The sequence below is a fragment of the Drosophila hydei genome, unplaced genomic scaffold (genome assembly GCF_003285905.1).
Source record: "Drosophila hydei strain 15085-1641.00,03,60 unplaced genomic scaffold, DhydRS2 tig00008116-arrow-pilon, whole genome shotgun sequence".
NCBI classification, from domain to species: domain Eukaryota; kingdom Metazoa; phylum Arthropoda; class Insecta; order Diptera; family Drosophilidae; genus Drosophila; species Drosophila hydei.
In genome coordinates this window covers 2,044,222-2,068,085 of record NW_022045829.1, presented here as the reverse complement: position 1 = coordinate 2,068,085, position 23,864 = coordinate 2,044,222, and the positions used below count along the sequence as shown (strand labels likewise).

The 23,864-nt window shown below is 43.1% G+C and overlaps 3 protein-coding genes across 3 annotated transcripts; 2 read left to right on the top strand and 1 right to left on the bottom strand.

Moving 5' to 3' along the window:
* Positions 1 to 13,910: 13,910 nt before the first annotated feature.
* LOC111599003 (endonuclease III-like protein 1) lies at positions 13,911 to 15,367 on the bottom strand. The gene is made up of 4 exons (XM_023314514.2): positions 15,233 to 15,367; positions 14,796 to 15,176; positions 14,571 to 14,741; positions 13,911 to 14,509 (listed from the first exon to the last, which is right to left on the bottom strand). Exons 1-4 carry the CDS (start codon positions 15,347 to 15,349, stop codon positions 14,111 to 14,113), a joined length of 1,068 nt encoding a protein of 355 aa, XP_023170282.2. The 5' UTR covers positions 15,350 to 15,367; the 3' UTR covers positions 13,911 to 14,110.
* A 543-nt stretch (positions 15,368 to 15,910) lies between these two features.
* LOC111599000 (E3 ubiquitin-protein ligase MIB2) lies at positions 15,911 to 21,991 on the top strand. Its single transcript, XM_023314510.2, has 7 exons — positions 15,911 to 15,983; positions 16,936 to 17,032; positions 18,188 to 18,355; positions 18,420 to 19,089; positions 19,157 to 19,319; positions 19,380 to 21,117; positions 21,179 to 21,991. The coding sequence occupies exons 2-7, from the start codon at positions 16,966 to 16,968 to the stop codon at positions 21,535 to 21,537; spliced, it is 3,165 nt and encodes a 1,054-aa protein (XP_023170278.1). The 5' UTR covers positions 15,911 to 15,983; positions 16,936 to 16,965; the 3' UTR covers positions 21,538 to 21,991.
* Positions 21,992 to 22,251: 260 nt separating this feature from the next.
* LOC111599001 (protein catecholamines up) lies at positions 22,252 to 23,841 on the top strand. The gene is made up of 2 exons (XM_023314511.2): positions 22,252 to 22,720; positions 22,785 to 23,841. Exons 1-2 carry the CDS (start codon positions 22,363 to 22,365, stop codon positions 23,747 to 23,749), a joined length of 1,323 nt encoding a protein of 440 aa, XP_023170279.2. The 5' UTR covers positions 22,252 to 22,362; the 3' UTR covers positions 23,750 to 23,841.
* The last annotated feature ends 23 nt before the right edge of the window (positions 23,842 to 23,864 follow it).

Below are 23,864 nucleotides of genomic sequence, written 5' to 3'. Positions count from 1 at the left end.
TCGAGGGTCGTCGTGCCGTTCGGCTGCCCACATTGAAATCATAACACCAACGAGGCGAAACTTTAGCGCCGCAGCAGTCGTGGCAAATAATAAGCCAGGCGACAGCAATTCCTGTAGCATGGGGCATCAACGCCAGACGTAGACCATTCTGACAGCAGCAGCAGCAGGAGCAGCAGCAGGGACTATTAGATAAATACGACATCGATGTGGGCAAAAGGATGCCGTTGCTTTGGACAGCTATCACAGCGACAGCGTGAGCGTTCGTTGACAAAAGGAACAAATTGCAGATATGCTTTTATATCTCTAGATTGATCAATGCGTTGCCAGCGATACCATCTGCATTTATATTTATATCGTTCAGTAGCAGCTCCACTATTGTATAGCTTTAAAAGATAGATATTCCATACGCAGAAGAGATTTTATTCAGATATGTATATATTTGAAATGTTTTAAACTTGTAAATATTCAATTTTTCCAAATTTTTTATACCTATATTCACTTTTCATAATTTGAATTTAACTATTGCATCGCCCTATAAAGCATGCTACATTTTTAAGTTGTTTGCAACCACTGTAACGCGTACGGTAAAAATGTGCCGTTGTTTGGTATTATATTTTTACTTGATTTGCTTGTATTGTTGCGCATTGCCAACAGCGTTTGGTCTAAGCTAAATTGTTAATTAGCATCGCCCGCTTGCTGTTTGGTCTAGACGCTCGTCTTATGTCGAACTGTCAGCCGTCAGCGACATGCACTTTTACAGATGCAATCGACAACTGTAAAGTACACAGTCTCACAGAAACGCACTTACACAAGTGTGTGTGTGTGTCTGTCTGTTCGCCCACATGCCACTTAGAAGTGAATGGCAGCCAGTCAGACCTCCATTTTTGCCTTCTGTGCGTTGGCAGCTGATGGCGCAGTCTGTAAAATTACTGAACTGAACTGAACGATGACTTGAATGCCGCCGTTGATTGTGGGCGAGGTAGGGAGTTTCGGGGTCGAAATCATGTGGCGCTTGGCCTTCACAAGCATACACATAAATCGTTTATAGCCACGCCAAGTCCCAGGCCGGCCCCATACTAAGCTACAGCAGCAACAAAGCTGTCGCTGTCGCTGATGCTGATGTTGCCGCACGGCTTGTCTTCTCACACCAAATCCCCAAGCCGCCCCGAGTGTGCTATATATTTATGTGTGTATGTGTGTGTGTGGAAGTGTGCATGCAACTTGGCTATTCAGTTTTTATGAGTCGAATGTGCGGCCTAGGCGACAATGGCATGCACGCTGCTTAGCTACATCAGTAATCGATGCTGATTGCTTCGATAACATTTGCGAATCCTTAACCGCAGGGTTAAAGTATCGCTACTGATCGGTTCGATAACAGTTGCTTGCACGCCAAATTAATCGATATTGACAGATGTGCAGTTGGAATCAATCGAAAGTAATGCAAAAGAGAATTGCATAAAAAGTTATGGACAGTTCTGAAATGAGCGCGCGCAACCGCAACGTGGCAGTTGCAAAGTAATACTTCAACGGCAACCAACAAGAACAACAATAACAAAAATGGCCAAAAAGGTATTGGTGGCAAAACAGAAATGAAAATCAAACTAGCAAAAAAATAACAACCTAGGACGTTTGGGGCAACCTGCTCCACACGCCAAACGAAATCGTCGGAAGTGTGCGCACACTGCCAACTGGGCGGCTGGTGGCTGGTAGCTGGCAACTAGCGACGTGCGGTCCCTGGCACAGACAGAGGAGCCAGCCACATGGCTTGTTGGTTGTCGGCTAAAGAGAGAAAAATGACTAAATCAAAGGAAGTGCGCCACACGGTGTGAGTAAAAGCACGTACAATACGTTTGTGTGCCTGAGTCTGCTTGTGTGCGTGTGTGTGTGTGTTTTGGCTCGTTTGGGTGTGTGTGTGTGTGCTTGTATGTATGTATGTATGTATTTGCGGGTCGTGTCGTTATATGTATGCCTGTGTGCGGTTGTGTCCTGGCGCGTGCTTCGAAAACATGCAGCATGGCGGCAAGAACAACCTACAAATAAAACCAGTTCGTAAAACAATAACCCCAATAAAATAATATAAGACAATCATAGAAATTTTACAGTTATTAAATTTTGCACAAGAAATGGCAGGAAGAGTAGAATAACTGTAAATGCGCGCTCAATTAGTCAGCAAAACACCGATAATTAAAATAGTATCGATTAAAGCAAAAAGTACTCACGAGTATAAATTTGTCTTTGTTAGGTGCCATTTTGAGCAACCAAATGAAAACACTTGCGACACATTTGTCGGCTAGACACATAACCGCAATGTGGCAAAGGCAGAGGGCAAGCAAGAGCCATTGGTGTGAAAAAAATTGAAATTTGCGTGAGTGCTCCAACTGCTGCATGGCGTGGCATGGCGGCGACGGCTGACTGCCCTGCTCAGTGTGACTGAGGGTATACATATATACGTGTGTGTGTGTGTGTTTATTTGTGTGTCTGTGGGTGGCGTCGTTTGCACACTTCAATGCTAATGTTGGCCCTGGCAGCGTCGTCTGTCGTCGACATGCTCTGTGCTTCTGCCGTGGCAAGCCCTGGCGCTAGGGCGCGTGTCGCTTGTTCGTTTTGGGATTTTGGGTCGAGAGTGTGAGAATGAGTGGGAGGCTTGAAGATGCTAGGCGGGGTTGTTCGGTATGTGCAAGCAGCTTGTCTGTGTGGGTGGCCGGGTGTTGAAAGTTTTACCGTCGGCTGCGCTAATACAAAACAACAAGAGCAACAGCAACCACAGCAACAGAAAGAACAATTACAGACACTTAAGACTAGGCAACAGTATTTTGTACGTTTTTTTTCCTTTTCATTTTAAATTTAAAAATGTCTGCGCATAAACAGTTTTCTAGTTTCAAGCTGATGTAGCCGCTGCCCATTTAAGTAGGCAACACTTTTTCTTTGCATGCCAAATCAACCAACACCACAATCAAATTGACTGCCTCCCAGACAAACTAGGCGAAAAAGGTTCGCAAATCATATGCCAGAGGCCTTGCTGTGTAAACTGCGTCCCTAAAAAGTATGCTAAAGGTTGCCTTTATATATATATATATATATATATATATTTATGTATATAAGTATGTTGTACATAAACACAAACACAGCAGACCTATGAGTGTGTGTGTGGGTTTGATCCTCTGTCCTTAAATGACTTGCTTGTGCCGGCAGCGCGCCTCTGTGTCGCAAGGCAACAATCAACCTAAACCAACGACTCCGCACAGCAAACCACAAATTCAGCTCATAGAACTTTGCCGCATGCCAGCGGCATTTGAAAATGCAAGAAAATAAAAATAAAAATAAATAAAAAACTAGAAAGGGTTTGGTGGGCCGAAGAGCAAATACTCTTGCATATTTTAGTGCTGCTACTAAGGAGCGAATGTTAAAGGACTCATGTGATGTATTAGAATATATATATAGATATATTTCTGTAGAATTTATATGCTATATTTTGAAGGAAGAGGCACATTCTTGACATAGGCAAATTGTAGACAAATTTAGCTAGAAATAGAATAGGTCTTATGGGTAATGAGTTCTATTAAGCAGTTCGTTAAAACGAATTATTCTTAGTAGTTGTAGTTAACAGATCTTAAAAAGGCTTTAAAAAGTTAAGCTAACATCGCAACTCCCATTTTCTTTCACATTCATACCTATAAAGATATAGAGCCATATATAGCTCCCAGAAGCCCATTTCGAGTTTATTATACCCTCTGCTAGAGCATATAGAAATGTGGCAAGCGAGAAATCCGTTTACCCCGAGCAGCTCGAACTTTTGAGCCGCATTTAAGAAGGCGCGAGGCGGCTTACGGTTCGCGCTCGCTGGCTCGATAAGCGTGACCTGCCACATTGATGCTTGTTGAAATATTTTGTGTTGCCTACACACAAAAGGCGCAACAGCATGTAGCCGCATTAAGTCTCTCTCTCTGTGTGCGTGTTTGTGTGAGTCAGGTAAGACTTGCTGCAGGTGCGACTGACCGCGCTTGCTATTAAGTATTTTATGGTTTCGTTCGCGTTGTTTTCCCCCCTTTTTTTTTTTATTTTTTTGCAGCTTTCGCTGCTTTCGTATGCAGGCAATTTGTAAGTTACGGCGTTGCCACCTGCCACCAGCCACCAGCCCACACAGCGCTGCCACTTAGCGGGTCCAGCGTAACAAATAATCGCAGCCAACTTCGCACGGCTGTAAAACGTTTAAGCACGCACACGTAAACCCCTTTCTTCTCTTCCTTTGCTGCCACGTTGCAAGATCATGTGGCATTAAAGACCTGCCAGGTAATAGATACGCATGTGTACAGTGGAATAGATTAACTATTCTATGTAGTTAGAGATCTCTAGTCAAGTCATGTGAGCTTGAGTAAAATTAATCTGAAGCAGTCAAAATATATAACGGGAAAGTCCTGTTTATGAGAGCTCTATTATGAAACTCTGGTTTTAACAGTCTGGTAACACTGCAACGTTGATTTGTTATATTCTTGTTTGGCTTTTGACACGATCTAGGCATGGGCATTAAGTTGGCTGCAGTAGGAATATATCAGGCCTATTAAGTTGGCAGCAGTAGGAATACAGCAGACTTGTTAAGTTGGCTGCGCTTCGCAAAGTTATGTAGAACAGTTCACTGGCTGTCCAAAATGTCTAATTTAAAAGCCATTAATAATAGCCGGCTCAAATATCTACCTCACACACACACACACACACACATAACCCATGTATTTTAATTTAAATTTCAGGGAACAACAAGAAGAAACAAAAAATGCGACCTGCCCACTGTTACGAAACACCTGGTCTAAACCTCAGGCAGCGGCTGGCTGGTGCTGCTTTTAACACGCCCATTGTCTAGCGTCATCTGAAATTCTGCTTAATGAAGCAACGACTACGCTTCCTGTTTCAGCCAATTTAGTGTGAGTATGTAATTCTTTAGCTATTACGAACAACCCACAGACCCACAGAGCCCGTACCCCATGCCCAAAACCGTATCACAGGGCATAGCACCTGTGACAGGCGTTCGTTGCCAGCTGGCGGGTGGAAATGAGTTGGGGGCGACGCGTGCATAAAAAGTTACGCATACATAAAAGCCCCCAACACTCCACAATCCAGTTGCCCAATCAGAAAAACTTCCCAACCATAAGCCACCTGCCCGCTGGCGACGACCCCTGCTTTCAACGTTTATCTCCGGAGCCAGTGCCCCGAGCTGCCGTGACGCGCAATCAGACGCAGCCATTGTGTTTGAGTGAGTGTCTGTGTGTGTGTGTGTGTTTGTGTGTGCACAAAATGGTGGCAACAAAATGTCCCACAATTACCACTGAGGCCACATCTAACGAAGCCGATGATGATTCCTATGACAATTTCTCTATAGCTGGCAAGTGGCAACGTGGTCCCAACTCCCGACTGTTTCGACTGGCTTTGCCCTGGTCTCAACTGGCGGCTGCCCTTCTGCTTCTGTTGCTTCTACTGCCCAAATCCAACTAACAATCAGACATTGCCACCGCCACTCGGGCTGGCTGTTGGGGGATTGAGTTTCGACAGGGGACGACGGGGCCAGCCGGGCAGTCGAGCAGCCAGTCAGCCATCCATTTATGCCCAACGGCAACAACGGCCTGTCCGTCCCCAGCTGTCCGTCGGTCCAAACGGTTCGTGCCTCAAGCCCCGCCATGTCTTCAGTTTCAAAGTTTTCTCATGTAACCAGCCAGACCAGCGTGGCAGGGGTTTTGGGATGAATGAGCGGACGTGCCAGACCCAGAATACCCAGCAGCAAACGTTGCCTGCCAACCGACGCGGCATTGCGGCTAAAAAGCCATGCCAATGCTCAAAGGCAGCCAACAGCTAAAGCAGCAATGGAATGCCTATTACAACGACAACAACAACTAACCAACCAACAGCAACAACAACAACAACAATCCAAACAGCAGCAACGTTTCAGACGACACACGCCAACACCAACACCAGCAACAGCAGCAGCACCACATGGACATGGCGTGTTAGACAGCTACACGGCTACACACCCAACACACAGAAAAAACTTAAACAAGGCAGACGAGCTAACTGCGTTTAGGAGGCGTTGAAATACCCTGTACTAGAATACCCAGAACTAGAACTAGATAGATAGCAAGGCAAATAAACGGAAGAATGTGTAGATGGAAGAGCAGATGAATAGGAGGAGGAGTTGAAATGGAGTGAGACCTTCTTCAGTCTAGCAAAGGTAAGATAGCAAACTGTTAATCATATATCTATATAGATGTATACATATATAAAACATAAATATGTATAGTGCCATGCCCCAGAAACCCATTGATGCTTATGAAGTCAACAAGGACCTATGGATAGGTAGTCATATGTATTCTTCTATATATCACAGAGTAATACTCAGTTGAGGCCATAGTTAGTTCATTATTATTATAATGAATTGACTTTAGCCATAGGTGATAGATCTATATTTACATATAGCTTGAAATAAATCAGTCGAATATATAGGCTTATTCATTAAATTTGATATAAATTACTTCAAATAATATCTAGTAGAATATCATTATAATTTTCTATAACAGTCCACGCCTGCTTCAATGTCTGGCAAAGCGAGTGTCTTATCGCATATACCCCATGAGTAGCGTGTAAAACAGAGACACACACCACAGCATTAAGGGACCAAGCGTACATTGTGGCCTCTGGCGCGACCTTTGTGCGAATGTGTTTGTATGCCCTGTAGGAAATTTTACACTTTGTTAATACTCTAAGCTATGCTGAGATCCTTGCCATAAATTTGTAGTATTTTTAACGTATTCCGCTAAGGGAAAATCTAGCAACTACTTGATGGTAAGATAAAATATATGTTAAATTTAACTTAATTTGACTTTTCAATGATATTTGAATTATGAAGTACATGAAAACTTACTAACTCATGCTTTGTACGCAACAAATGCTAAGCAAGCAGCTTGAAGTGCTCAGCGAATCCAAAAGAGGTTATTTTTTTAGGGCTACAACAGTCACAGCCAAAAGCATGCATGTTTCAGTGCGTTCTTCATGCATCTATTTGCACCTGGGCTTGGTCTGTGCGTGGGCGTGTGTGCAAAATCAGCCAACGCAAGCTGCTGCTGCCGCCAGTTCGTCTGGCTTCCGTTGATTGTGTGCGTGTGTGTGTGTGTTTTACTGTTGTTGTTGTTGCTGCTGCTGGAGTTGCCAGCAATTATTCCGTTAGTGCTGGATCACACCCCCGACCAAGCATTCGGGCAGCCTTCCTGCCAGTCAACAGCAGGAAAGGCGCGTTCGCGTGGCTCGTTACTCACACCAAAAAAGCGCAGCTGCTGCCGTTGCTGCTGCTGCTTCGACTTCTGCAACCCGCTGCCTTCACCTTCCCCCGCGCTTCGCTTCATTCTGTTTGTTGCCAGTTTTTCCTTTGGGGCTGCCGCTGTTGCCGTTGCTGTTTTTTGTCGACACTTTTTCACGGTTTGCTCGCTTGGTTGCTCTTTCGTGCGTTGCCAGTCCCAGTCCAAATCCCAATCCCAGTCCCAGCCCAATACCCGACCCAGTCCCCACATAGCCGCCCACACGCGTATCGCCCTGTTTTCACAATCCCCAAAGCCAGCTGCACACTGTGCGCTGCTGCTGCCTGTTATACCCCATGTTCATGCATCAAATGGGGCATATTATATATTAAAAAGGTAGATTTCTTAAATTCTTGGACAACATAAGTATATTTATTCCTCCGGATTTTTTAATCAGACCTTTATTAGAAATTTTTGAATAAAGATAACATTTTATACACATGTAAAAAGTCTAGCATACTTTCAAGCAAAAACAAAATTAAATTTTAAGTCGTGTGGGGTATTTTTTCAAATTTTAACTATATTTTGCATTCTCTTAAATAAATATCTACTCTTATTCATAAAAATACCATAACAAGTGACTAAAAAATACCAACGATTTGTTACATATGCGTATTCAACTGAAGGGTTTTGATCGTGTCTGCATATGGTCACATATGAAAGCTCTGATATTTCATGTACTCATAAATGAATGTGTTGTTTGATCCGTAAAATTACCATAATCATCAACTAAAAAATACCAAAATATGGTATATTGGACGCAATAAAAAGGTAAGCATTTCATTCGTATAGATATATCTTTATATACACACCTCATTTATAAATAAGTCAAAATTGATGTATTAACAAAATTACAGAGTACTTAACTAGTCTGGCACTCTCTATAGCTCGTTTTGCTTTGGGGGTGTGCGCTCGCGCGCTTGCTGCGTTCGTTCGTTGAGCTTTGGCTTTGCCACCGCCTTCAACCCGTATTCGTTCCGTTCCGTTATGTTGCTCGACGTTCTTTGGCTGAAAATCAAAACACACGTCTCGGCGTGCGGCGCACATCTGCATGGAATTTCTAAAGTACGTGCCCCGGACGGACGGACGAACGACCGGATGGATGGGCAGTGGGTTCGGTAGTGTTGGGGCTTTTGCTTCGCTTTTTTCTTCTTTTTTTGTATTTTCCATTGCGGCGCTTGGCCTGCCACAGACGCAGCCGTTGGCACAACCAGCAACTTTGGCGTCTCGTCGACGTTGTGCACATTCATGGTGTACATAGCTACACCACAGCAGCCAGGCGTTGTCCTTGCGTCCTGTTTGTATATTTGACGGCATGGCATGGCATGGCATGGCATGGCGTGAACAGGACCTTTTTTCCAACGTTGCGCATAAAGTGAAAAGTTACACTGTACAAAAATGCCAGCACACTTAACGAACTATGCCTTTGGCGAACGAGCCCTGAAAGAGCTAATAGTGTTGCCAAATTTTTATTGCATACTTTTGTGGGTTTTGTAAAAATTTTATTCAAGCTTCTATCTATTCCTTTTATATATTTTGTTTGTTTGTATGTATATTAAAATCATTTGACCCTAATTATTTTTATTAATATGATATATAATATATTAATGAATTAAAACATAATATGCTGTAGATGAGATGTGAAATCGTTAAAAACGTCCGCTTAAAAAATACTATAATCTCTGTGGTATTTTTACTATCTTTCTGTCTTATAGTCAGTATTTTTTGTGTGTCATTTTGAGTTAAGATCAAAGTAAAATCCATAAGAGTACAACTATCCCTACTTTTTAAACAATACTTAAAGGCATGCGTATATTGATTGTATAGCAGAATAGTAAATAGATTAAAAATAGAAAATTCATTTAAAAATTCTAACATCAAATATAAATCTTGATTATATATGTGTTAATCATCCCTTAGTTAGTTATAATGCCCTTATCCAATCGATGGAATTTACGATTGTTGTTCGACTTAATTGGCCATCGGCTGCGCGCCGCATAGATGTAAATATTTGGTTGCCGTGTAAAGGCGATGCGGGCGCGTGCGATGTTCTTTGGTGCCTTGGCAGGATAATTTCTCGCTCCACAAATCAACTGGTATGTACGCGCCGAGCGCAATTCTAACACCCTTCAACAATAAACAGCATGTCACTTAGCTCAAACTTCAAAAGTGCGGTGCGGAGGGTAAGAAATGGCAACGCGACGCGACGTGATGTGGTGCGGCGTGGCACGGTAAGGATACAGAAGGACGATGACTACGCGCTCGCTGAGAAGGGCAGTCATCGACGTCGTTACGCGTCGCAAATGCCGCCAGCGCCAGCCAACATGCTTCCGTGCCTCGTGCCACACCATTTTTTTTTTCTTCTTGTTGTGTGCTTTTTTTATTTGTCTTTGGCGGCGGCAGCTTTTGACTCGGCATGTACAGTGGTATAAAATGTATTATATATTGTAGAATTCCAGCCAAGGGTGGGAAACAGCAGGACATTGCTGAAAATAACTTATAACAAAGGCCTACTTATGATTTTTTATAACAATCAACTTATTTTATTCAAACGATCAATTTAAAACACTTTTAATATTATTTCCTTCCTATTTAAAATCCTTAATAATAAATGAAACTTTAATTAAAATAGCTTACTCATGTTGAACAGCTGTTAAGTTGTGAACAAGTTCCTAAAATCGTATCTAAAGGAAATCATTTAATTTGCTGCGATTTTTACGTAAATCATCCCACTGTACGCTGCGAACGACAAAGTTCTGTTTGCTTGAGGGCTCGAGCTTGACAATGTCGATGGGGCAGCAGCCAGAGGTCGGCGGGGGTGTTTCTGCAGTGGTAGGGGATGTCGCACTGGCGATAATAAACAGACACACATACACAAGCAAACGAAATGACAGCTCGAGCTGAAGTGTGTCTGATGGGCGTCGTCAGGCTCAAGCTCTGGCGGCAGCTACGCTTGTTGATATTGTCGCACTTGTGCTTGTGTTCGCACAGTGGTCAAAAACGCATTAAAAGGCAGTGAATTTCGCGCTAATTCAAGCCAAAGTATATATGAAGGTCTAATAAGTATGTGTTATTAGGAGATAATCAATATATGTATGGTATGGTATATACTACTAATTTAAGCTAATATTACAGATTTTACTAGATATCTGGTCACACTGTACCTGTAAGCATTTTGATTGTCATGGCAATTCGAAAGCATTTGTCGGTAGCTCTGCCGCCCCGTCCAACGTCTGGCTCACTCACTGGCAAACAGGCAGCCCCATAACCCCCAACTTGACTGCCCCCACAATACTGGCAGCAGCTACTTGCCACATTTGGCTTTCTGCCAGGACCATGACTGTGTTGGCATCGGGTGCGGTGGGTGCAGCAACTAAAAATGCGACGTGCGAGATTATCGTGTCGCTTGTTGGTCGGCGACGTTGCCAAATACACATACACACGCACACACACACATCCACACCCATATACATGAACACTGAAGTAGTTGTTGGTGCCGTTTTTGCGGCTGTGCGACCTCCCCTAAGCCCGCGCTGGCAGAGCAACTTACGCTACTGATGGCGTTGATGATGGCAAAAGGGCAACAACAGCAACAATAACAGCAACAACAAAAAGTGTGCAGCAGCGTGCGCGCGAGGATAACGACACGAAGCGAACGCCAACGATGGCTGATGTGGATGGCATAAAACAGAAGGAGAGTGGGCAACATGCATGTGTTTGTGTGTCTGTGAGTTTGAGTGTGCGTGTGTGTGTTTGTGTGTGTCTGTGCGACTAATTGGGTGAGAGAGAATGTGGGCGCTCAAATTGGTTTCGTGCTTTCGTGTGACGCGTGCGGAGGCGTGTAAGCTTTCTGTATATGTGTGTGTGTCTGTATGGGCACACTGACTGGTTGTTGTTGCCTGGCATGAATGCTTGATGCGTGACGGCAGCGACCGCCAGTTGTTGCCAGCAATTGGAACGGACGCAGGACATTGTACGGACATGGACACAGCACAAAACAAAAAAATAGAAAGGAAAAATACAATTTGCGTCGTGTGGATGTGGATTTTATTTGTACGTTTCATTTTTTTTTTCACAAGTTTACTTTTGTTGTTTTGTGCCCTGTGCTTGGGATTTGCACGCTCGTGCAAGGACTCGACACCTAGTACCCCCAATGATCCGCCACGCCTCGCCGACCCACTCACGTTGCCTGTTTATGTCATTTTGTTTATGCTGCCCGCACCGACGCAAACTGCGCCATTTTTAAGCGACCCGTTTTAGTTTTTCTTACATACAGTTGCCGTCATCGCACCCTGCGACGCCTTCATCCTACTTCCTACCTCCCACCGCCCCCGCTCCCTTTCCTGTTTTTGTTTTGCGGCTGACTAAGTTGAATTCAACGCTGACGGCGCCGCGTGGGTAACATCTGTGTCTAGGCAGCCCTATAACGATTTTTTATTTTTGCATAAAAGTTGCATACACAAGTCAAAAGAGCGGGAGAGAGTGAGAGGCGGAGAGCGAGAGGGTGAGTGCGGTTATGTATGCAGATCGGATCAGAGAACTAAAATATGTGCTTAATTGCACTGGTTTTACGATTTTTGTTGCCATTTCTGAACTGTTGATATATAACTTTAAATAAATAGTAACCAATATAACCTTAAAGCCATTAAACTGAGGCTTGATCATTATAATGAACTAAAATCTCATTTTGAAATTTGAGCTTGCTGAAATATACTAAAATTGACCAAATGGTAGAAAGGACATCAGGTTTAGTATTTTGAATGGTTCAATTCGATTTTAAAGTGTCTAAAATAAACCAAAAATTAAAAAAGCCCTCTTGTGAAAAATTGTTTTTAATTTCTCTAGAATTGAACATATGAAAGAGAATAATCGCTTGCATTTATCGTTAAATAGTCGTTAAATCTTGCGCACTTAAACGTTTAGCGCTCTAAGAGATAAATGAACCTGTTCAAACAATGAACTACTAAACACAGTTAGAACTAACCCAAAAATCTGCCCACTAGTAAAGTGCTTCTCAACTTGACTGGCTTGAAGAAGATGTAGGAGAAGAAGGGAGGTATATAGCCATATAGCAAGTCAGTACCGCATTGGGCTTAAATCAAAAAAGCACCATAATTCGCCACAGGATGTCTGCGGCAAACTTTGCCACTGTTTCGAGTGTGGGTGCGCGATAAGGGCGACAAGTGCCAAGCGAACGCGAGAAGGAGAGAGGCATGGGGCAAGGAAGCTGGTGTAAGGAGTAGGACGCATATCGCGCTGCGCTCACTTGACGCATTTGGAGTTCCACTTGACTGTGCGACTGCGACTTGGCTAACGGCAGGGCGTTTGCTTATCCTCATGCAGCTGTGTACGTGTGTGTGTGTGTGTGTTATGCTTACACAAGTCACACGCACACTCAACACACACAGACACAGTCAGACAAACATTTTCGCATGACTCCGACAGATGGACGTTTCTCTGTTGTTGTTGTCGCACGCTTAAGTAGTATAGCAAACCCGTCACACCCACATCCACAACCGCACACACATACACACACACAGAGGCAATGGCGCCGGCAACACACAGACAACTTGCTGCGCACGCCGGATGTGAATGGAAGGCAGTTGTATGGGAAGGAGCAGTGGGGAGAACACGTAAACAGCGTTGAATTACAGCCTGACAAACGGGGCGTTGAAGTCTCGAACTTAAAAGTTATGTCTGTGTGTGTGTGGAGTGGGGCTGGGCCGGGTTAACATGCTGATGTCTGTAGGTCTGGCTGTGGGCGCACGTCTGAACCCAGCCTGTGCATCATTTATAAGCCATGCTAGGCCACAGATTGTCTCGACACACAAACCCCCTCTAAAAACAAACCCAAGCCCAATTCCAATCCCCATCCCCCTTCTACTTCCCCTGCCCTTGTCAGAAAAGCGCGCACGCAACGAAGCTGATGATGAGTGCACGCCAGCCATAACTTGATGACTCTGCGGGCAGGATGAGGACAAGCAGTATAGCCCACTAGGCTTAAGGTGTCACGTGCGCCGGCTCCTTGCTGCTGCTGCTTTGGCTATGGCTGTGGCTGTTTGTGCACATAATTCATGCGACCAAGTTGAAATGAACAGCAATTTATTGAATAATACTTTCTCGCCATGAGGTCAATATACAATAGATGAGGTCGGCAACAGCACCAAACGATCAGCTAACATCGAGCTTTGGGAATTCAAATGCGGTGCACATGTCGAATTATGACTGTAACATTTGCCCAGCTATCAGCTTATATGTGGCTAGGTGGGAGTTTATGTATATATTATGATATATCAAATTGAGTGGTCTAGGTGGAGACCTGATCTGGATTCAAATCCCAGGTTAGTCAACGCTCTCTATAGGGTAGACCTTGTCTAGATACTTTATCGAACTATTTGTGTATACCAAGCCCATTTACACAGAAGAAGACATGGCCTACCCTATAGAGAGCTAAAAGCTGGACTCCAAAAGATTATTTATAAATGTTGGTAATTATTTACCTTCTTGAAGTTTTAACGTTAGAATTTTGGCAATTAATAATCAACATTTTTGATTGTAATTTGTTATTTATTATTTTCCATTTTACTGTACTCTTATTTTAAATTCTATTTCAGTTTGCTTTCATTAATTCTAAGACAAACTTAAGTTTTTGAAGCAAGTCCTCGAATATTTTGCTTAGCAGATCCTACTACGATTAAAGTTATGCTTAGTATACATTTTAATTCAATAAGCTTCGCTGAGGACTTTAAAATATTTCATCTTTCGCTTTAGCTTCCCTACTTCTTCTTGGGCAACATGGCAGCTGGGCAGATATTGTTATTTAAACACTCTGAGCAATTGGGCCTAACAGGCGTACAAATTGTTTGCCCAAAGCCAACAAGCAAATGATTTACCTCTGCCCAGAGTGGACGTGGCAGCCAGCTCTCAAGCTGAATGCGCGTTTGTTCCGGCTCCTTGGTGGGCTTCTTTAACCAAGCCAAACGATTGGCAATACGATGCACGTGTGTATCGACGCCAATGCCTGTAATTTCTTGCCAAGCCGTGGCCATGCAGATGTGTGCCATTTTGGGACCAACTCCAGGCAGCTTCAAGAGTTCCTTGATATTATTCGGAATGTCCTCGTTGTACTGGTCGACAAGTATTTCTGATGTTTGCTTTAGGTATTTGGCTTTGTTCTAGAAAAAGATAGTACCTAAATAAGTTATTTTCTTTTTCAGATTCATGATGTTTGCGCACTTTATAGAAGCTAACAGGATGCAGTAAACGCTCCAGCTCAGCGACAGGCAGATCCTTTATGCGCGCAGGTGTTAGAGTCTGAGCCTTCAAGCGTTTCATTGCTTCAAAAGTGGTTTCATCTTTCGTCTGGCTGGACAGCATAAGACCCACCAATATATGAAAGCGTTGCGTCTATCAATGAAGCGTAGAGTTAAGTTTGAGTGACTTATATGACATGAAATATACCTTTTCGTTGGCACTGGCATCGGCACATTTATGGCATCCCATTGTATCAACTGGTGCAAGCTTTACGTTTCGCATCAATCGAATATTTTCCAAATGCTGCAGCCAGTTAAGGTTTGGAAACTCTTGTTCGGTCTTGACTGCGCCAGCTGGTTCTATTTTCATATCTGGTGTGCTCTCACTTTCCGGTACTACTTCACATTTTATAATGGTTGCTGTGCCCATTTGAATCTTTGTGGTTTTTGAAATTTCTGCAAGGCGGGATTTTTTGGCGGGCAAATTCGATTTTGGCAGCGCATTCAGTTGTCGTTGTTTCCGTGTTTGCACAGGTGAAAAGTAACGTGAGCCACCTTTAGCAGCAACGCTTGGCAATTCCTCAATGTCCTGAAGGCAAAATATTGTATGAAAATTCCAAATTAAAGATAATTTATCGTACTCACCCATAATTCCGACTTCACAGTTGGTTTCTCTGGCTTAACTTGCTTCGCCAATTTGCTTGACAGGGTTGAGTTTTTGCTTGCCATGGCTCTAATGCCACTTTTGTATAAATATTTCATGCAACTTTACGAAATACACAAAATATTACTAAATAATAATAAAAACCAAATTTGCGGCCGGCTAACAGTATGACCGTTTACGTTAGTGCTCAACAGCTGTTTTGTGTTTATAAAAGTTACCAGGGATGACACATTCGTTAAGTGTGGAGCATCTGCTTCTAGTATTTTTCATATTTTTTGCAACACCTACACTTTAACTTGTTTGCAATTTGCAGCCACACTGTTTTACATTCATAAAATTAAAGTAAAATTATCTTTAAGGTACAATTTCGGTTAAGAAAACTAAATTAACAGCTTGCTACGTTACGGCATTTAGATAACGGGTTGTACTAAATTATATAGTTAACATAATCATATATAAAACAACACATTATGCTAAATTGTGTGACAAATTGTGCCTGATACGGGTTTTGTGTGTATTATAAAACAAATACAAAAAGTAATTAATAATAGTACAAGTCACAAAAAGCTTACGCACACTGAAATGCATTGAAAGATCTAAAGAAAAAAGTGTAAAACGATTAGTGGAATTAAAGTGTAAAAACGACATTATAATACTGCCACCCAGCACACATACAACACACACACACAAACACACAATTGTACATTCGGACGGAAGCGAAAAATTGCATTGGTAAGTTGTGTGTGTCCCCATCACAACAAATAACAAACAAATTATTATAATTTTGAAATAATTTGTTATCGCGTGTTGCTGTCTTGTGGAAAATATGCATAATCGTTGAATGGAATTTGAGCATTTCCTCAATAAATACATGTCTATATCTATCTATGTATATGAATGTGAGTGTAGATATGCTAATATATAGGGTATATGTATCCATATGTCTTATCTCATGCGTCACTTCAATTTCTCAGTTTGCCGTCCGACTCCTGCAGTGCAGAGACAATGAGGACAACAGTTTCTACTTATATCTTAATCATTATCAATGCTGATTCATAATTTCTACCCCTATTCAAAGAAATTTCTACATCCAAATGTTTGTCATTCGGCGACTAATAGTGAGAAGCGCATGCCAAAGTGCAAATAAAATGGGGTTTTTCTTGTAATTTCCTTAATTTTTCATTTAGCACATCTGGTTGGTTAGTTAACCCATTTATCGACGGCATTGTATAATTTATTTTTAAAGTGCACTTTATAATAGGAATTACTGTTTAACTACCGTATTCAGGTGAAACAACCGGTGCCGGCCTTTTCCTCTCTGTTGGTTGCCAAAAAAATGTAATATTCTGTTACTTTAAAATACTTAAAATACTAATCCACAGAAAATACTACTCAAATACTCAAATATTAAGTAATAGTATTTAGGTAAATAATTCAATTTGTATGCAACGCGCGATGCCCGCATTGCACTTCCCTTTTTGAAAAAAAAAAAAGAAAAAATACGCAGCGACCCGCGTCATCTCTAAATACATATGTATGTATGTAGAATTTCCAGTTAGACATGCGCTGATTTTGTCGTTTGACCCAAATATATTCGCTGCTCAGCCCGCCCTCCTGCATATTTATCAATGATTTAATATACATTACTATATATATTTCTTTATATATTATATAAATTTTTCAGGCGACCGAGACGCAACAAATAATTACTGGAATGCGCGCCTCCATTCCGCCCGGTGTACGTGTCGTACGCGGCCCAAATTGGATTTGGTCGAACCAAGGTAGGATGTTACTTATTTTTGTTTACCCAATTCAGGCATTGACTAGCTAAAACAATTTGTTTATAATATGTTCAATTATATACCTATATACCTGTGTGTATAAGTGTGTGAATACACACACTAAACGATCAGCACTTTGATTGCTGCCAATGAGTGCAAAGAGGACGGGGCGCTATTTTTAGCCACACTCACAGCGGAATGTTTCCCAAATCTCTGTCTCTGCATTTTAAACACACATAATATAGCAAATGTGGGGGAGGGGCTGCGAGGGTAGGGGTAGGGTGCACACACATGTGCCTCTTGCCACATTGTTTGTACTTCGCTGTCATAAAAGAAGTCGAACGGCTGCGTTTGTCGACTGTTAAGGCGCGTGCCATTTGAATATGTTTTATTTTTAAACATGGGACATTAAAGACGTTGCCAGGAGTATATATGTTGTATTGCAAGGGAGAAAACAACGATATAAATAGCTTTAGTCAGGAATTTATAGTTCAACTTCCTTTCTTCATGTTCTTATTCAATTTCTGTTATTCCTACTACAACTGCTCGCTGTTAGCTGTCAGCTGTTAACTAACATTTTTATGTAACAAAGTTTTTGAGTAACATTTTTATTGAATGTTACGATATATATTTGCTATAAACTACTTATAAGATTGCAGTCGTAAAATAAAAGCAAAGATTCAACAAATTCAAACAATTTTCAATTGCTTATAATGTATAAATAGCATGAATTTACATTAACAGCCTAACGTTAACATTGTGAGTGCTAAACAGTTTACAGTCCTGCCCCAACTTAAAGTGCGTGTCAAAAATAAATCAAACGACTGCCTATTAAGAAAGAGAATTGGGGGTCTTGTTGAGTTGTTTAAATATAGAGTGCAGCTGCATGCGCCGTATTTGTGTATCCAACTGAAATTCCTATATAACTTGTCTTGTTTGCTGGGACAGATGTTTGGCAAGAGCCAGAGAGCCATAGTCTGTCTGCCGGATGAAGCATTTCCTTGGTACTTTGTGTAGTTTTTGGGGTGCGCGGCGTCTTATAAATAGCTCTAGAGCTGTCGGAAACTAGGGAGAACTGCTGTGGATAGAATAACCAAGAGACTGAGCTCCATTACAGAAATTTACTTTAATTGTATTTTATATTCCAACCAACAGACGACGGAGAAGGTCACGTTGGCACCGTTTGTGAAATTGGACGCTGTGGATCGACACATTCACCGGAGAACACGGTTGTGGTTAATTGGGATTCTGGACATCGCACCAACTACAGAGTGGGCTATCAAAGTCAATACGATTTGATAATTGTGGATAATGCACAAGTTGGTAAGGGAATAGCTGCTTTAGTTTTCCATCAATCATTTCTGAATGCTTTGTCTACTTTTTCAAGGTGTTCGTCATTCAAATGTTGTTTGTGATGGCTGCTCCAAGGCGGGCATAGCTGGCATTGTATTCAAGTGCGCTCAATGCACGAATTATCATTTGTGTGCCTTCTGCTACGGCGGTAATATTCACGACTTAGAGCACACTTTTGTGCGATACACTACCCCGACTTCATTGGGTGTACGCGTTCCGGCAAGGAAAGGCTCACAGCGCATACAACTGCGTGGCATTTTTGTGGGCTCGAAGGTTGTGCGCGGCCCGGACTGGGAGTGGAACGATCAGGACGGCGGTGAGGGTAAAACGGGTCGGGTTATGGAAATACGTGGCTGGGACAACGAATCGTGTCGCAGTGTAGCCAACGTATCGTGGGTAACGGGTTCAACGAACGTCTATCGTTTAGGCCACAAAGGAAACGTGGATCTTAAGTATATAGCAGCAACTTGCGGTGGTTATTACTACAAGGATCATATGCCAGTTCTGGGACAACCCGAGGAACAGCAGCCCATCGTGGCCATGGTCAAGCCAAGCTTCTCTGTGGGCGATCGCGTCAAGGTGTGTCTCGAGGTAGACGCGTTGATGAAGCTGCAACAAGGGCACGGTGGCTGGAATCCGCGTATGGTCGAGCATCTGGCCAAGCTGGGCACAGTGCATCGCATCACCGAAAAGGGAGATATACGGTTAGCATAACAAGCATTTGAAAAAAATATAAATTATTTAATAATTCACTATATACCTTATATATAGAGTCCAATATGAAAACTGTCCCAATCGTTGGACCTTCCACCCCGCCGCCCTCGTCAAAGTGGTTTCGTTTCGCGTGGGCGATTTAGTGACAATCATAAGCGATGCATCTAAAGTGCAGCAGCTGCAAAAGGGACACGGCGAATGGATTGATATCATGCGCTATGTAAGAACTCTTAAATGTGAAACGAAAGATATATAACTAAATCGTGTTGCTTTGCATTAGGCTCTGGGCAAGCTTTGTAAAGTGGTTAAAGTATATTCGGATGGTGATCTGCGCATACAGCAGCTGGATGATGGCTTCGAATGGACACTGAATCCCAAATGTGTTAAGCTGGAGCGCTCACCATTGGCCACTGCAGCTGAACGTTCCAATAGCATGATGGATCTGAGCCATCGCCGTACGGATCATGTGATGACACCACTATCGGGTCTCTCTGGCAGTTCGGTGCCCGACAAGCTGGTCCGAGAAGCGGCCCAGGGCCATTTGGATTTTGTGAAGCAATATCTGGATGTGAATCCTAGTCAAGTGGATGTGATGAGTGGCGGCAAGGCCTGCATACAGGTGGCCTCCCATCAGGGTTATGTCGAGCTGGTCACCTACCTCATCTCTAAGGGCGCCAATGTGAATGTGGTGGACAAGGAAGGCGATTCAGCTCTACACTATGCCGCCTTTGGTAATCAGCCCGAGACGATGCGCGTACTGCTCGAGCATGGCGCCGAGGTGAATTTCCTCAATTCAAGCCACTGTTCGGCTCTGCACATTTGCGCGCACAAAAAAACGCCTCATTGCGTGCGAGAACTGTTGCAGCACAATGCGAACGTCAATATTCAGGATTCGTATGGAGATACAGCACTGCACGATGCCATTGGAAAGGAGAATACGGAAGTCGTGGAGCTGCTTTGCAATGCACCAAATTTAGATTTTACTGTGAAAAACAACCGTGGCTTCAATGTGCTTCATCATGCGGCTCTGAAGGGCAACGTGGTGGCTGCTCGCCGCATTCTTCAGCTATCACGCCAATTAGTCAATGTGCGCAAGGATGATGGCTTTGCAGCACTGCACCTGGCTGCTCTAAACGGACATGCACAAGTGGTGGAGACATTGGTCACCGAAGGACAGGCCGAACTAGATATACGCAACAATCGACGACAAACACCATTCTTGTTGGCTGTCTCCCAAGGACATGCGAGCGTTATAGAGCGCCTGGTTAAGCTATCGTGCGATATAAATGCCAAGGATGAGGATGGCGACAATGCCATGCATCTGTGCGTCATTAAGAAATCCAATTTACAGCAGGCCGCCGATCCCTCACCAGACGAGGCACCCGAAATACACAAGTTCTTCGTCAGCCTCGCCCAGACGAGCGTACGCAGTGAGGATCGTTTGATGTACAGTGTACTGATCTATCTGTCACGTCATGGCTGTCGAGTCGAGCTGAACAATGCGAACGCTAGCATCTTTGAATGGATCACTGATCGCAATATACGACAGTTAATTTTTGGTCAGCAAACGGTGGAACCAAATGTGCCAACGACAGCTCCAACGCCACTGCAGCGCAATATGCAAGCCTTAGATATAAGAGCAGCAGATGAAACGCCACCGAACGTTGCTGGCGATGAAGCAGTGGCGACAGTTAGTGCAAGCACATTAACTTTACCACCACCGCCGCCGAAACCTAGTGAGGTATCACCCGCGGCAGCTGGTCTACAGCCTTCACCGGGCAACAAGAAACTGAATTCGGATGCAGCCAGCACTGGCGCGTCGCCCCAGATAGCGCCACGTAAAAAGGCGCCCAAACCGCCAGTGCAATCTGGATCAGAAACATCGGGAGCAACGAGCAGCGAGTCAAGCGGATCGCTGAAGGCATCGCTGGCAGGTGCAACAGCAGCTTTGCCGGGCATAATATCTAGCCAGCCGGAGTGCATTGTCTGCAATGAGCCGCTACAGTTGGTGCGCTTTGGTATGATTAAATGTCATTTAAATATAGATTTCATCTGGTAACCATATATATCTTCTTGTAGAGCCCTGCCTGCATCAGATCGCTTGCGAGGAATGCAGCATACGCATGAAGAAATGTTTACGATGTGGCGTTGCCATTGAGCGACGCATCGATGTCAACGGTCGCCAAGTTGTTGGCCATCAATTGTCATCGACAGCGTCGCCCAGCGATCAGGCACGTTTGCCATCAGGCGATCTGTTGCGTTATCTTGAAAACAAGGTGCAGGAATTCGAGGAATCACATTTTTGTGGAATATGTATGGAACGTAAACGGGATGTGGCCTTCCTTTGTGGCCATGGAGCGTGCTCCCATTGTGCCGAAACATTACGCACCTGCCACATGTGCCGCAAGACAATACTGAAGAAGATCAATCTGTACTGAGCACTTACTCAGTGCACTCTAGCAATACGCAACCAAAGTGGCTTGTATATATACATATATAACATAAATATGTTAACAATTTAATTATTATCAAGGATTTACGTTGCGTGCCAACCACACCAGCTGATACCATCATTCGTTCCAGAAACCTTCAAGCATGAATTTACTATCCAACTTTATTATTTATTAAATACCACCAACAACAACAACAATTATTTTGCACGCACACACAAACATGTCGAAACACGCACATGCACATACACATGTCTATATTCTACTAGCATCGTTTAACGACAACGAAACCCCAACTAAAATATGATTAGATGATTAATAATATAAGCATTTTAATTGCAATTTATTGATATACAGAAATTTATTGCTAAAGCGATCTTAACTTTATAAAGATTACACAGGAATCGACATTATTAATATACAACAAAATAATATTTAACTACCGGGGTAAGTTGCAAGTTTTTATTACAAACAATTTAGAGTAGATCTAGTATATATGAAAAGTACTCAGATTGGATTCCTTATAAGACTAGTGTTGCCTGCCAAGTCAGTTAAATTTATTATAAATAAAAGTAAAATAAAACGTAACGGTGTTTTGCGTATATAACTAGTTTAGCACAGTATAATACCATATAAAATACTGCACTCCATCGATAGAAATTGAGCTGAGTATCGATAATGTATATATAAATGAGTACATATCGTTTTGGTTAGTAGCCGTACTTCAACAGAACGCAAAAGAAAATCACACACGTCACAACTTACTAATAAAAAAATAAAACGTGCCTACGCGTATCTATAAAAAATCCGGACATGTCAAAACAATTGGCTGATTATCAGCCAACAAAGTTGCAATTCTATAAGAAGATAGCACTTGGCATTTTACTAATAGCCATACTGCTATCCCTGCCGGCAATATGCCAGAGTCAACATAATCCCAGTTTTAAATACTCGCGCGAAGCAAATGAAAATTTTGATGCTAAAAATGCGCCGCCAGCGTCACACGAACATCATCACCATGACCATCACGACCACGATCACGCCCATCATGACCATCACGACCACCACGACCATCACGACCATCATGACCATCATGACCATCATGACCATCATGACCATCATGACCATCATGAACATCATGAACATCAGCACACGAAGTCTGAACCGCTGGGTGAGCATTCGGTGCCTCTTGCTGATAAACATATATAGTTATTGTAATGGATTTTTTCTAATAGATATGAAGAGCATTTGGCTGCACTCTATTGGTTCTACGCTGCTTATCAGTGCTGCTCCCTTTGTACTGCTCTACATTATACCTCTCGATAATAGCGAGGCAATGAAGCCGCGTCTTAAGGTTTTGTTGGCGTTTGCTTCCGGTGGTTTGTTGGGCGATGCGTTCCTACATTTGATACCACATGCAACACATCCGCATAGCCATAGTGACCACGACCATGATCATGGACATTCCCACGATCATCACCATCACCATGCGGATGGCGAGGATGGACATGGGCACGTGCATGATATGAGCGTCGGCCTCTGGGTACTAGGAGGCATTATTGCTTTCCTGTCTGTGGAGAAAATCGTGCGAATACTGAAAGGAGGTGGATCGGGTGGACATGGACATAGTCATGGTGCACCAAAGCCCAAGCCAGTGGTAAAGGAAAAAGACGTCTCTGAGAGTAAGAAGAAGTCGGCGTTAAAGCCAACACAAACGGAGGTCAAGAAAACGGATGATGAAGGCGAAGTGGAAATATCTGGATATCTGAATTTAGCTGCAGATTTTGCGCACAATTTCACCGATGGCTTGGCCATTGGCGCCTCCTATCTCGCAGGCAATAGTATTGGTATAGTTACCACCATAACCATACTGTTACATGAGGTGCCGCATGAAATCGGCGACTTTGCCATACTCATCAAGTCGGGCTGCTCGCGTCGTAAAGCTATGCTGCTGCAGCTAGTGACTGCGCTGGGCGCATTGGCGGGTACAGCGTTGGCTCTGATTGGAGCGGGCAGCAGCGACGGTAGTTCAGCGCCCTGGGTGCTGCCTTTCACAGCGGGTGGCTTCATTTACATAGCCACTGTGAGTGTGCTGCCCGAGCTGTTGGAAGAGTCGACAAAGCTGAAGCAATCCTTGAAGGAAATTGTGGCGCTACTAACAGGCGTCGCATTAATGATTGTTATAGCTAAATTTGAATAATTAATGCAACCGTTTAGTTTCTTAAATATGGCCCGAATGTACTTCCTGTTAAAAAATTTGTGGGCACATAAAATAATACATGAAAAGAAAAATCTATAACACAGTGTAAATCTAT